At 40.4% G+C, this 12931-nt stretch overlaps 1 protein-coding gene across 8 annotated transcripts in view; it reads right to left on the reverse strand.

The window, feature by feature from the left end:
• The window catches only part of CSNK1G1 (casein kinase 1 gamma 1), a 53611-nt gene that overhangs the window by 28496 nt on the left and 12184 nt on the right, over positions 1-12931 (reverse strand). For all 8 annotated transcript variants that reach the window (XM_088656913.1, XM_088656910.1, XM_035132276.3 and 5 more), the window contains exons 2-7: positions 11269-11660; positions 8380-8420; positions 7361-7430; positions 4931-5082; positions 2850-3084; positions 1312-1397 (exon numbers count right to left, since the gene is read on the reverse strand). In XM_088656913.1, coding sequence (XP_088513039.1) covers positions 1312-1397; positions 2850-3084; positions 4931-5082; positions 7361-7430; positions 8380-8420; positions 11269-11446 — 762 coding nt within the window. In that variant the 5' untranslated portion in view covers positions 11447-11660. The remainder of the gene's footprint in view (positions 1-1311; positions 1398-2849; positions 3085-4930; positions 5083-7360; positions 7431-8379; positions 8421-11268; positions 11661-12931) is intronic.

Consider the following 12931-nt stretch of genomic DNA (forward strand, 5'->3'; position numbering starts at 1 on the left):
AAGCTCACACAACATGGCTTTCCAGCCAGCTCCTTGACCCATTAAAGCCAGTCTGCACCCTCTCCAAAGCTCCTCCTTCTACACAGCCCAGAAAAGGGGTGTTTGAAGTTATTTTGAAACGTGCTCTTTACAAGAACATTTACTCTAAGACCATTACTATCTATAGTGCATGATAATCAGCAAGTTGAGAGTGACTCTACTAAACTAATATCTCCTTCACCCCATTAACTCTCTAACCCAGGCATCCCCAAAGTGCAGCCCTCCAGATGTTTTGGCCTACAACTCCCATGGTCCCTAGCTAACAGGACCAGTGGTCGGGGAAGATGGGACTTGTAGTCCAAAACATCTGGAGGGCCGAAGTTTGGGGATGCCCGCTCTAACCCATTGCTGTATTCATCCTGACAAAGGACTTCATCTGCACCACAGCACAGCTCATCAAGCATCTGTTTCCAACAGCAGATCTAAAAAGGATGGGAGCATGATCCTTCCCAGTCAATAAAAACCTATTCCAGATAGGAATCAGGTGGTAGAAGTGCATGAGGTGGCGTCCCACCTGCCCCACCACTTCCGCTGCCATAAGGGAGACGTTCCAGCATCCAAACATTGCCTCTCATCTTCCCTGCACCTGAGGAGGGAGAAGCCAAGCGGTAATGCTTTGAGAGGCGCCCTGGTTCCTGCCAAGTTTGGCGAGATCAGAGACATTTCTGTGTGACATGCTGCCACTCGGCTCCCACCTCCCCAATGGGGGTGGGGGAGAGAAGCCAAATGGCAACACTTTGAAGAGTGCCCCAGCCCCTGCAAAGTTCAGTGAAATCCAAGGCACAGAAGAAGTAGTGTTGGGGGGTGAGGGGTGAAGACAGGTGGTGGGAAATCCTATTTTGCCTCAGGTGGTGAAACAGGAAACACCACCCCTGCCACCAGTTATCACTGCCCAAAGCCATGTTTTCTTAAAAACTGTACAGTCGTACTTTGGTTGACGAACGCCTTGCGAGTTGAAAGTTTTGGCTCTCAAATGCCGCAAACCCGGAAGTGAGTGTTCCGGTTTGCTACCGTTCTTTGGAACCCGAACATCCGATGCGGCTGACGCAGCTTCCAATTGGCTGCAGGAGCTTACTGCAGCCAATCGGAAGCTGCACCTTGGTTTCCGAACGTTTTGGAAGTCAAACGGACTTCCGGAACGGATTTCGTTCGACTTCCAAGGTACCACTGTACAAGTAAATCAGAATCCTCAGAGAAGAAAGTAAAGCTATACGTCAAACAGGAAGTATCTGCTGGAGGCTATTCTATTAAGCAACACACTTTAGCAAATACCTTAAGGCCTTGCCAGGGCAAACTGCCTCGAAGGAAATACATGAACATATGTCCAAGGGCTTCCAAGTCATCTCGACGACTTTGCTCTGAAAGGATGTAAGAAAATGCACCACTGTTTTATCCGCTCTATCAGAAATGCCTACCGATTACATTCCTAGCTCTGGTACAATGTGAGGAAACATTTGTAGGCATCAGGGAGCACACAAGGGGACAATTGTCAAAGACTCCTGATTGCCATGAAGTCTTAGTGTAGATTTATTCTCCATTTACAAAAAGACACTCCTGCTTCATACTCTATGGATGAACTGGCTCCAAATCTAGATACAGGTATTTCATTAAAGTGGTCTTTGTTTTTTTGCAAGTCAGGAATAAAAACCCCAGCACAATGGTAAATATAGGATTTATTGGGGTGCTTATGCAACCTCTCCAAGATGGATAAATGTGTCCTTTCAAGTATGACATAGCCTATGCTGTGAAGCTTCCAAGATATTCTTCAGAGTACAGTGCACTCTACTAGTGCGAGGACAGAGCATAACAGGGAATGAGAAGTCAAGATTGCAAGGACAGTAAAACAGTAAAAGCTCCAAAGAAGCCCATGTGGATCACACAAGTGCAACTACCAAGGCATTTACATAAGTAGCCAAACAAGAAGCACTCTGGAAGCAAAAATAATGCTTTGGGTGCTTTCTGCTAGAGCTGGCTTACAGGTTGACATAAAACAACACAAACACTGATTTGCTAAAAATCTATTTCTGAGTTTCAAAAAGCTATCAATAACAAAATAGCTAAGGACAAAATTGTGTGTATATGGGCAAGAGCAAAATGCAAATGGAACTAAAAAAGTGTAGGGAAACTGAACTATTGAAGAAGCTAGTCAGATGAAAGCCATTAATGGACAAAATGAAAAGCGACTGCTGTTGGTAGGCTTTCATTTGGTCTGGTAAAGGCTATTTTATGTATATTATTTGTAATCAACATACCATATTTTTCCGTGTGTAAGACTATATTTTTTCCTAAATTTTTGAAGTTTAAAATAAGGGGTCGTCTTATACACGGATAGTGCATAGTGAATTTTCTTAATTTTGAATCCCAAAAAATAGCAGGCGTCTTATACACGGGGGCGTCTTATACACAGAAAAAGACAGTATTTATTAATATCCTTAATAATGAAATTTAAATATATTTGGAAAAAAGGTGCTACTGTCAGGTAGGCATGCAAAATTATGTAACAGTAGCAACAATATGTCTTTTAAATTGTAAGCCTGAGGACAGAGACTGTCTTTTCATTGCTCTTTGTAAGCTGCTTTCTGAGTCTTCTTCCACTTACCGGTAAGAGCAGGATAAAAATGATTTGAACACACACACAGAGCTTAGCATTCTCCCCCCCACCCACCCCCATCCCGAGGCAATAAATTTCAGGAGTCTACAGTTCTATATGGATTTTCAGTTCCAGTCATTCAAATGTCTCATTTTTATAACATCTGAAAACGTTTTAATGGCATAAGTTCTGCAAAAATAATACAGATGAAGATACAAACCTTTGCCAAGATGGGTGTTGATGGACATATATCTTGCTGTTCCAGTTAGACTCTTGTGTTCCCTGTAAGGTATGTGTTTTTGGGTTTCAGGATCAATGTACTCCTTGGCCAGTCCAAAGTCTATAATGTGGATGATGTGTTCTTTCTTATTTCCTTGTCGTCCAATAAGGAAGTTTTCTGGCTTGACATCTCGATAAATGAGATTCTTTGAGTGCACAAATTCCATTCGAGAGATCTGTAAGAGGACAGGACAAGACTTTATTTAAATGCCTTTAATTACAAAACTGTCAAGTGTTTGTCAATTATTCAAGAGCTAGTGTACATTAAAGTGTAAGTTAACATCATTCCCAGATGTTAAAATACCTTAACAGAAGACAAATAATGCAGTGTTTTTTATAGAAAAAACCCATCTGCCAAGGAACCCTCAAGGTGTTCCAGAAGATTCTGAAATATGATCTACATAAGAGAATCTGTTCATGAATGGCTCTGAGCACGCCTGTTGTCATTGTTGCCCCACATGAACAGACAGGCAGTATAGAACATCCTCTACATCCCGAGGAAGAGGAAGATTGACAGCAATTGGTAGCAAGCTAACTTCTCAGAGCCTTGTTCATCATTACTCATCTCACTGATAATACCCCTTATAAGCTTCAAGAAACCCCAGAGTTCCATACAAGTTTGAATGCCACTTCTCTAATCCATGTTCTGCTTTCCATCATCATCAGACCTTGAAAACTAGAAGTTATCTAGCGCAACCTACTCTTCAACTTGTACACATTTAACATGATGCACTTGTAATCAATCTGACCAGCTTGACACATATACAACCATTTGAAAGTGCCCAAACTCTATTTTGGGAACCGAAGCTTATGCACAGGGCCAGCTAACTTGAATTTCCTTGTCTGCCACCAACAAGGCCTGATAATATAATGTTTTTAAAAGTTTGACCATGGTAGTCCATGCGGTAGTAACCTCAAGCCTAGAATACTGTAATGCACTCTTATGTGGAGCTCCCTTTGGCCTGGCTCAGAAGCTCCAACTGGTGCAAAATGTGGCAATAGGAAGGCAGATAAGCACCTGACAAACAACATGTGATAGCATTACTAAAACCTCTACACAGGTTGCCCATTACTACTGAGCCAGGCTAAAGGCCCTTGTATTAATTTACAAAGCTCTTAACTATTTAATTCCAGGGTATCTTTGGGACTGCCTGATCCCTTACATCCCAGCTTGATCACCGACATCTGTAGGAGCGTTGTTGGTCATTCCCCAAGTTTGTGAGGCTCATTTGACTGCAGTAAGTAACCAAGCCTTTAGTAACTATCACCAGCCCTGTCTTGTGGAATACTCTGCCAATAGATTCAGCAGGCACCTTTCATTTCAACTTTTGAACACCTTTAAAAACTTCTCTTCTGTCAAGCTGAAGTAGACAATTATGAATACATCTTTCCATAATACATAGTTGATTTCTAATTTTTATATTTTTAATGGTCTTTTTGCATATACTGTTGTAAACCACTGATATTTTTCACAACCACCGGATATGCTGGCTGGGGTTGATGGGATCTGGAGACCAATGACATCTGAAGGGCCACAGGTTCACCAGCCCGACATATGCAATCAATAATCCTTTCTAAACATCAACAAGAACATAAATCATTCCATTCAAGAGGTCAAGGACATGCAGTTCTTGATATGTTCAAATCTTGCTGTCTAAAGTGAACAAAGCATAGTAAACAAACAATTTATATTTACTGAGTTACTGAAGATTAACTCAACTAAGTACAACTAAAAAGCAAGAAAAAACCCAATGTACTAAACAAATATATCACACACAAACACTTAATTTTCTTGAAAACTGAAAGTTAGCATAGTGCAAGGGAAGCCCATTCCCATCAGCCCAAGTCAGCCCAGCCAATAATCAGAGATGATGGGAGCTAGAATCCAACAACATCTGGAGACACTCTGTTGGCTACTCCCCATGTAAGAGTTAATATGTAGTTTCCTGAACCATTTGTTAATATTAGGAAATCATGTAAACCAAAGACTACGAAATCAGCACAAACTATTCTTTTACTCACCAGCTGGATTGCTATCATTAAGACTGTCTTCAGAGTGAATGTTCTATCACAAAGGTCAAATAAGTCCTCCAAACTTGGACCAAGGAGCTCAAGTACCATGGCATTGTACTTTCCACACGGCCCATAGTAATACACCTGGGGGAAGCCTTCAACTGAAAGTATACAAAACATACTTTTGGAATACATCCAGATGGTTGCAGTAGCATCATTACTATTGTATGCAAACTCCCAAAGCCAACAGATTTTACTTATGCCAGTCAAATTCTGTCACAAAAATGGTTCTGAAATTTATCTATCAGTTGTTCTCCCCACCACACCACATGAAACCCTTTCAATTAATTTGTAATGGGGTGGTGGTGGTGGTGGTTGTGTATTGCTTTTTTGTAGAGATGCTGTGCACTAGGACAGTAATAATCACAATCCATCAAACTTTACAGCTGGTATCTAAGAGCTACTTGGATATGGGTGCAATGGTTTCTTCAAGCTGACCAGGATATTTTACCCTTTTTTTCTATAAGCAAACCATATGATCTCACAAACTGCTTTTCAAACTCCCCCACAAATTTCACTTTCAGAAATGGCTCACAGAGCACAGTATCCCTTGGGCATACGGAACTGACTGATCCTAACTAGTACAGTCATATCTTGGTTCTCGAACAGAATGCGTTCCAGCACTCCATTCGAATTCCAGAACTGTTCGAAAACCAAGACACGGCTTCTGATTTGCTGCAGGAACGTCCTAGACGTTCAGCTTCTGAAAAACATTTGAAAACCAGAGCACTCACTTCTGGTTTTCGGTCATTCGGGAGCCGAAACATACGAGTTCCGGAGCATTAAGAGAACCAAGGTACAACTGTATCTCTGTTACAAGAACAAAAGAGCCCCGCTGGATCAGACCAAAGCCCAACTACTCCAGTATCCTGTACCCCACAGTGGTTTATCAGATGCCTGTTGGAAGCCCACATGTCCTCAGGGCATGAGGACAATACTACTATCTCATTGTTGTTTCCCAGTGACTGGTATTCAGAGACAAGCTCTCTCTAATCCTGGAGGTAGCACATAGTCATGGTTAACAGCCGTTGATACCTTATCCTCCAATAATTTATCTAGCCCATTTCAAAGCAACCCAAGTTCTGTTTCACGGACCAATTCTCAGCCAAAAAGCAAAGCTTCCAGTCAATAGGTTTCCAGTCCTGGAAGTCAATGCCACGTGTAAATTTAGTATCTACTGCTCTGTTCTTTGACTGGGCTGTGAAGATCAACTAGCACTTTCTTTATTTTGATGCCTACCTGTCAGGGGACCACCAGGGGTCAGCGGACAACATGGTGAGGGAGTACAAGGGGTCAGGGATGCAAGGAGCTCACAGCACCACCCAGTGAGCAAAGAGCCTGGAGAGGAGGTGCAAGGTGCAAATGGTCAGGGATGCTATGAGCCCAGGGCACCAGGAGAGTCCAAGATCGTCATACCAGAGCAGCAGGCAGGCAGAGAGCACTGCGGAGGGAGGGCTCTCGGACGCAAAAGAACATGAGCATCGCTTTAGTGGCCCCGTCTCCTCAACTGCGCAGGGGTTGGAAGCGCAGGGAGGAGCAGAGGAGATTAGCCCTTCCCAAGATACGTTGTTGGAGGCAGTCCCACTGATCTTCCTGGATATGACTCGGACTGAATGGACATGAGAACTTTAGCTCTGTCTTGTACATATGTATATAATAAAGCTCTGTAAAAATACAGAAGCAGAGTCCGGAGTCGTCCCTTGTGAAAAGCACAATTCATGTCCTCACACTACCCTACCCTACATAACAGACACCTTTTGTCTTCAAAGAGCATGCCTGGTCAAACAAAGGAATTTACCGCAGCAAGATACACTGGCGGCCATTAGCTTAGATGGCTTGGGTTGGGCAAATTCATGAAGCGTAGCACTATCGATGGCTACTAGTCATAGTGGCTCTATGCTACCCTCCAGGATCAGAGGCAGTATTCTTCTGTGGGAAAGGGCTACTATCCTGCTTCTAGGAAGCCATCTGGTTGACCACATTTGGAAACCAGATGTTGGGACTAGAGATGTTCTGATCCAGCAGGACTCTTCTGGGTGCATCTTGTATCTGCAGTGGCTCTTCTCACATGTGTTAAGGGAGTCACATCTGTTTTCCAGTATACCGGTACCAGCTACAACCCTTAAGTCAGATCTATTATACATGCCTTCTGCACATATTTTCTCAAAGTTACTCTTACCAACAGAATAAAATGAGTTCCCTTTATGCTTGGGATACAAAGGTAAACAAATCTTGAGGACTGTGGAAGTGCATCAAAATTGCAACTGTCAGATCAGCTAAGAGTGGTCTCCAGGAATGTTATTGATGAAGTTTAAAATACACCAACTACAAGTTAAATACTCTCCATTTATTATCATTTCTAGCGATTAGATTACTTACCTGTGCAGCCAATGTGTTTATAAAACCTATACTCTAAATGCAGCTGTGGGGCACGAGATTTTAATGGCTCCTACAAAAACAGAGTGAAAAAATAGTCAAATTAAATGGAACTCTATGGCAGCCTTAGCATCTCTCAAACTTGGAAAACCACCTAGGACCAGGATTTAATTTGCTGACTTTGAAGAATTGCTATTCAATCCTTGCCCTTTGACTTTCCAACCACAAAATATCAGGTGTGAATTCATGAGGCCAACTTCAATGTAGGCAAAAACTGAAGATAAGCAGCTACATGGTCACATTGTCAGATAGGGAAGAGCCTAATATTAAGCATCTGTCAAAGAACTTAATTTGGGTCATTAATCTGAATTACATACATGATATTTTGTATATGTATGTATGTATGTTACCTGCCTTAAAATCTATGGATGAAGGGAAGGATACAAGTTAAAACAAATAAATAAGTTAGAAAGAAGTGGCCATTCACTAAAAAATATTATTAAGATACATGGCAGGTTAATATCAAAACAGCTTTCCAAATCTCTTTATGAAAGCATTTCGTGAATGTGTTTACAACAGGGAAGTGTTCTACCAGGAACCTAAAAGACAACAGTTTACAGAGATGTCCAGGAAAACAGTCTAGATCAGGCACGTCCAACTCCCAAGAGACTGCAATCTACTCCCAGTATAAAAAAACTGGCAGTGATCTACCCATTGTCATTGGAGGGAGGGAGGAGAGTGCGTGGGGTGGGTGGATTGCCCAGAGTTTTTGAACCCAGAGTTGTTGAACTTTTGGGGGGTAGGATTGCCCAGAATTATTCAGCTTTTATTTGTTAACTTTCGGTAAACTTTATTTAATCCCATGATCGATAAGAGTCCTGCGATCTACCAGGATCAGACGGGGATCTACCGGTCTAATGGTTGGACATGCCTGGTCTAGATCAACAGGAAAATAATCTAAACTCCTAATTTGATTAACACTCAGAATTTCAGAGATGTTTAAAAATTGCACATCTACTCACCAGTTTGATTGCTACGTATTCATTTGTATAAAGATTTTTGCCTGCAAGAGACACAATGAAGATCACAATGGTGACAGATAAGTCAGTATTGCTAGTTTTTCAAGTTTCCAGAATGAAAAGAGGTTTACTCCAGTCTTCACCAACTTGGTCTCTTCAGATATTGGGGCTACAAGTACCATCAGCCCCAGTCAACATGGCTGAGCTGGCTGGCACTGGTGGCAGTTGTAGTCCAAAACATCTGGTCTGCTGTATAACTGAATCAATTAAATCTGACTACAGTTGTACTTTGGAAGTCAAATGGAATCCATTCCAGAAGTCCGTCCAACTTCCAAAACGTTCGTAAACCAAATTGTGGCTTCTGATTGGCTGCAGGAAGCTCCTGCAGCCAATCAGAAGCTGTGGAAGCCTTGTTGGATATTCAGCTTACAAAAATAGTTCACAAACTGGGACACTCACTTCTGGGTTTGCGACATTTGGGAGTCAAAACGTTCAGGAACTAAGCTGTTCGAAAACCAAGGTACGACTGTATGTTATTATGAGTACATTGTTTATGTGCAAAAATTAATTATATTCAATATTAGAGGGAATAATGTGCAATTCGCCTATTCTTTATCACCCATTGTTTTAACATAAATTCTTCAATGTTTTAATGTTTCTTTTATATATATTTAATAATACAAAACTATTCAGAGAAAAGTATGACCAAGAATGTCCCTATGTAGGGGAGAGGGGGAGGGAACCAAACAAAATTGTTACAAATATTTTTTTAACAGAAAACTGAGCCTAAACAAACTTAAACAAACCCAAGTTTCACATAAGCACAAAGGTCTTGAAATTGTCAGCTAGATTGCCTACTTCATTTATATACTATTGCTAAAGTTTAAACTGTATGCATGACTCAACTGAAATACAATTTATATCCAAAAAAGCATTCTTTTGAGACTCAAATAAAATCAAGATAAATGACACCCTAGTGAGGTTTATTTTACTCCCAAAATAAACTTGTTGTAAAGTATTTTCCAAGTGGTGTATGAACACAAAGTTCAACCTCTTTGGGGTGAGGGAGCATTCATGTTATGAGGAAGCAACAGTCAAAATTAGCAGCTGCCTACCTGCCCTTTTAGGGACACAGGTGGCGCTGTGGGTTAAACCACAGAGTCTAGGGCTTGCCGATCAGAAGGTTGGCGGTTCGAATCCCCGCAATGGGGTGAGCTCCCATTGCTCGGTCCCTGCTCCTGCCAACCTAGCAGTTCGAAAGCACATCAAAGTGCAAGTAGATAAATAGGTACCGCTCCAGCGGGAAGGTAAACAGCATTTCCATGCACTGCTCCGGTTCGCCAGAAGCAACTTAGTCATGCTGGCCACATGCCGGCTGTACCCTGGCTTCCTCGGACATTAAAGCGAGATGAGCACCGCAACCCCAGAGTCATCCGTGACTGGACCTAATGGTCAGGGGTCCCTTTACCCTTTAGCTTTACCTGCCCTTTGGTGTTTGGAGCAGGAGAAAAATTAAAGGGCCTGGACAGAGGAGGAAAATATAGGCATGTGTCTTGAACTATCAATTCAGAATATAAGATTTAAGTTGACTGAAGAAGCAAACCACTGATTAGATGTGCAAATCAAACCAGTTATTGATTAGATTTGCATATGGGTAAAAGTATATTAGAAGAAGCACAATTAATTTATTTTTAGATAATGCACATGTGTCATAGCAGAGAGCTTAGCATTTATTTTGTGTGTGTGAGAAAATAGAGAATGTATGGAATTATGGCTGGACAAGCCGGAATAGCTAATCTGCCTCATTAAAATTGAGAATTTCAGAGAGTTATGGATGAAATAGTATCTGAATGCATTATAGCTACCTAATATGTTTTATATGGTGAGTGGGATGTGTTGTTGGTGTGGACAGGGGAAGCCTGACTTTGTCCTTAGCTGGTGGTTTTACCCAGAAGCAAGAAAGTTTAGGAATAATATTGCACACACGGGTCCCACTATCAAAATGCTTGTTATCTAAAAGCTCAGTTATCTGAACACAAAGACTTATACGCAAACTTCACCAAATAAGGCTCGCTCAGATATCTGAACAACTGGAGTTTGCCTACTTCCTTCCTTGCTTGTGTTTTGCTGGTTGGAGGAAGCAATTTTAGGCAGAAATCATGTAGGGGAGGAGGAGGAGGAGGGAGAAAAATCAGACAAATCAATTTTTCCTTTGTTTGGCTTTAACTGATTGGCTGCTGCAGTTTCAGGCAGAAAGAGTGGAGGGAGGTAGCATGATTATTATAAGAAACAGCATTCTCCAGCAACCAGTTAAACCAGTATAAACTGGTAGGTATTATACTGGGCTTTCATTCTTTTATCTGCTCTAAAAAAGAGAGCAAGATAATTGCTTGTTTATATGGGAAATTTTCATTTTGCAGCATTATGGAACAGGAAATTACAGTATATACTGTGGAATTCTGAAAGAACTGCATTAAGCATTGCTTATTAATTTATATAAGCTTCATCATTTTCTGTATATATGAAAATTATTCAGCTAAACCAAGTTATGTATAGTAAAAAAATAGCATATTAAAACTTCCTGAGCAGAAAAAGGGAAAAAAGAAACATGTCACCCAAGTAAAGAAGTGTTAATTATAACTTTCATATGAAACAATATGAAAAACATACGTTTTGTATGAGGTATGTATATACTGCAGCAAAAACTGCCTTACAAAGGGCATCCCCCTTACACAGGAGACAGGGAACTGCCTTTCCTAAGGTGGCACCTGCTATCTGAAGTTTTGACATGTACTACATTAATTGCACTAGGGACACCATTTTAGCTGATCAAAAGATTTTAACTAAATAGTGTAGCACTGTTTACAACCTGTGAAAGTTATATGCTCTTACCTAGCCTGAGCTCTCCGAAATTTCCACTCCCTATCTTCTTGCCAACTCTGAAATTGGGCCCAACCATAAGAACACCAGAGGCTGAAGTCGAACTTGATGCTCGGGAACTGTGTGAACTTCTTGCTGGATTTCCTTTTCCGGTTCGCCTTTCATCTTTCTCCCTAGTAAGATGGTCCATGATCTTAAAATAAAAATATCTTCCAGTGAGCAGGATTTGGACTTTGCACTTATTCTTGAAGAGAGAAATATATATCCAGAAGAATCATTGGGTCAAACTATAAAATCATTTGGAGATCTTTTGGCACCATATCCAGGTTATTAGTGTTCTTCCACCGAACATTCGATGGGCAACTCCGGAGTCCTCCACAAGGTAGGGGAGAATCTTATATAACCTGCAACAGAAAAAGGGCAATTGTAAGATCAAAATCCTATTTATAAAAGAACAAGCTGTTCACTAAAATAGAATTCAATGATAGCTATTTTGGAATCAGCATTTTCACCAGGTTGCCAGTGTCAGTGTAACCATTTGTTGTTTCCCATTGTGGAAAATATAAACTTGAATAGAAATGGATACTACCCATAGCCATTCCCACCCCTGACATTGGAAATAGCAGTTTTCCTCCATTTCAAAAGTCACACACTTTTCAATCTAAGATATTAGAAGAGTATCTTAGCTTTATATCAAGTAACAAATAAGTGAACATGGCTACACTTATTAATGTCTTACTAAACAATGTTCATGAGTTTAGATGTACAGAACAAAGGGACAAATAATGCTTGACAGCAATAATGCCCAAGAGCACAAATGATTTGTACATCATACAAATAACAGTGTTTGTCAGCTAATGCTTTGGGTAAAGTAAGGGTAGCCAAAGTTTAATTATTAGGTTTGTTATATGCAAGGTTTGTGCATTTCTGCATTATGAATACAATTTCAAAATTATATTTTACAAAATTAAGAGTACAAATTTAAAACATAATATGTGCTATGTAGGATATAAGAATTCTACAAGGCAATCTCAGTCAAACCCCAGAGTTCTCTTAAAGTTTGTTAAATCTGTCTTAATGCAGCAGTGATTGCTGCTATGATTTGTGGCATTTTAAATAGTATTTAAAACAAAGTAAGTATAAATACAATTTAAAATGCTACAAACATAGCAGCAATCGCTTCTGCATTAAGACAGATTTAAAAGACTTTAAATTCTATATTGCAAGCAGCCCCAGAAGTTTTCAAACTGAAGATGGAGTATGAAATGTTTAACATAAAGTTGGTTTCAAAAGCAGACATGATAAAATCCTTCAACCTAATGGTGATTCTATTAACCACTGTCAGCTTCAGTTTTTAAATTTTAGAAGGAAAGTCAATTTTACACATACACACACTCTCTCAAACACTTTTAAATGCCTTATTCCTCAATCTGGCATAAGAGAGGCAATACATATTTGCCTAACAGTGTACCCTTCACACTTAGCCCCACTAATCATGAAACAAATTTAAAGTCTGTCATTACCAATGGTTACTTGCCCAATCCCCAGCCAAGAACACAAAAGCTAAGCCCTCAGTTTCTGGAGACATCACAGACCCAAAACATAATGTCTATTACTGCCAACTCTAGTGATACTGTAGTTGTAAACATTCTCAATAAATGTATCTCACTAGGAA

The sequence above is a fragment of the Zootoca vivipara genome, chromosome 13 (assembly GCF_965207765.1).
Source record: "Zootoca vivipara chromosome 13, rZooViv2.hap1.1, whole genome shotgun sequence".
NCBI classification, from domain to species: domain Eukaryota; kingdom Metazoa; phylum Chordata; class Lepidosauria; order Squamata; family Lacertidae; genus Zootoca; species Zootoca vivipara.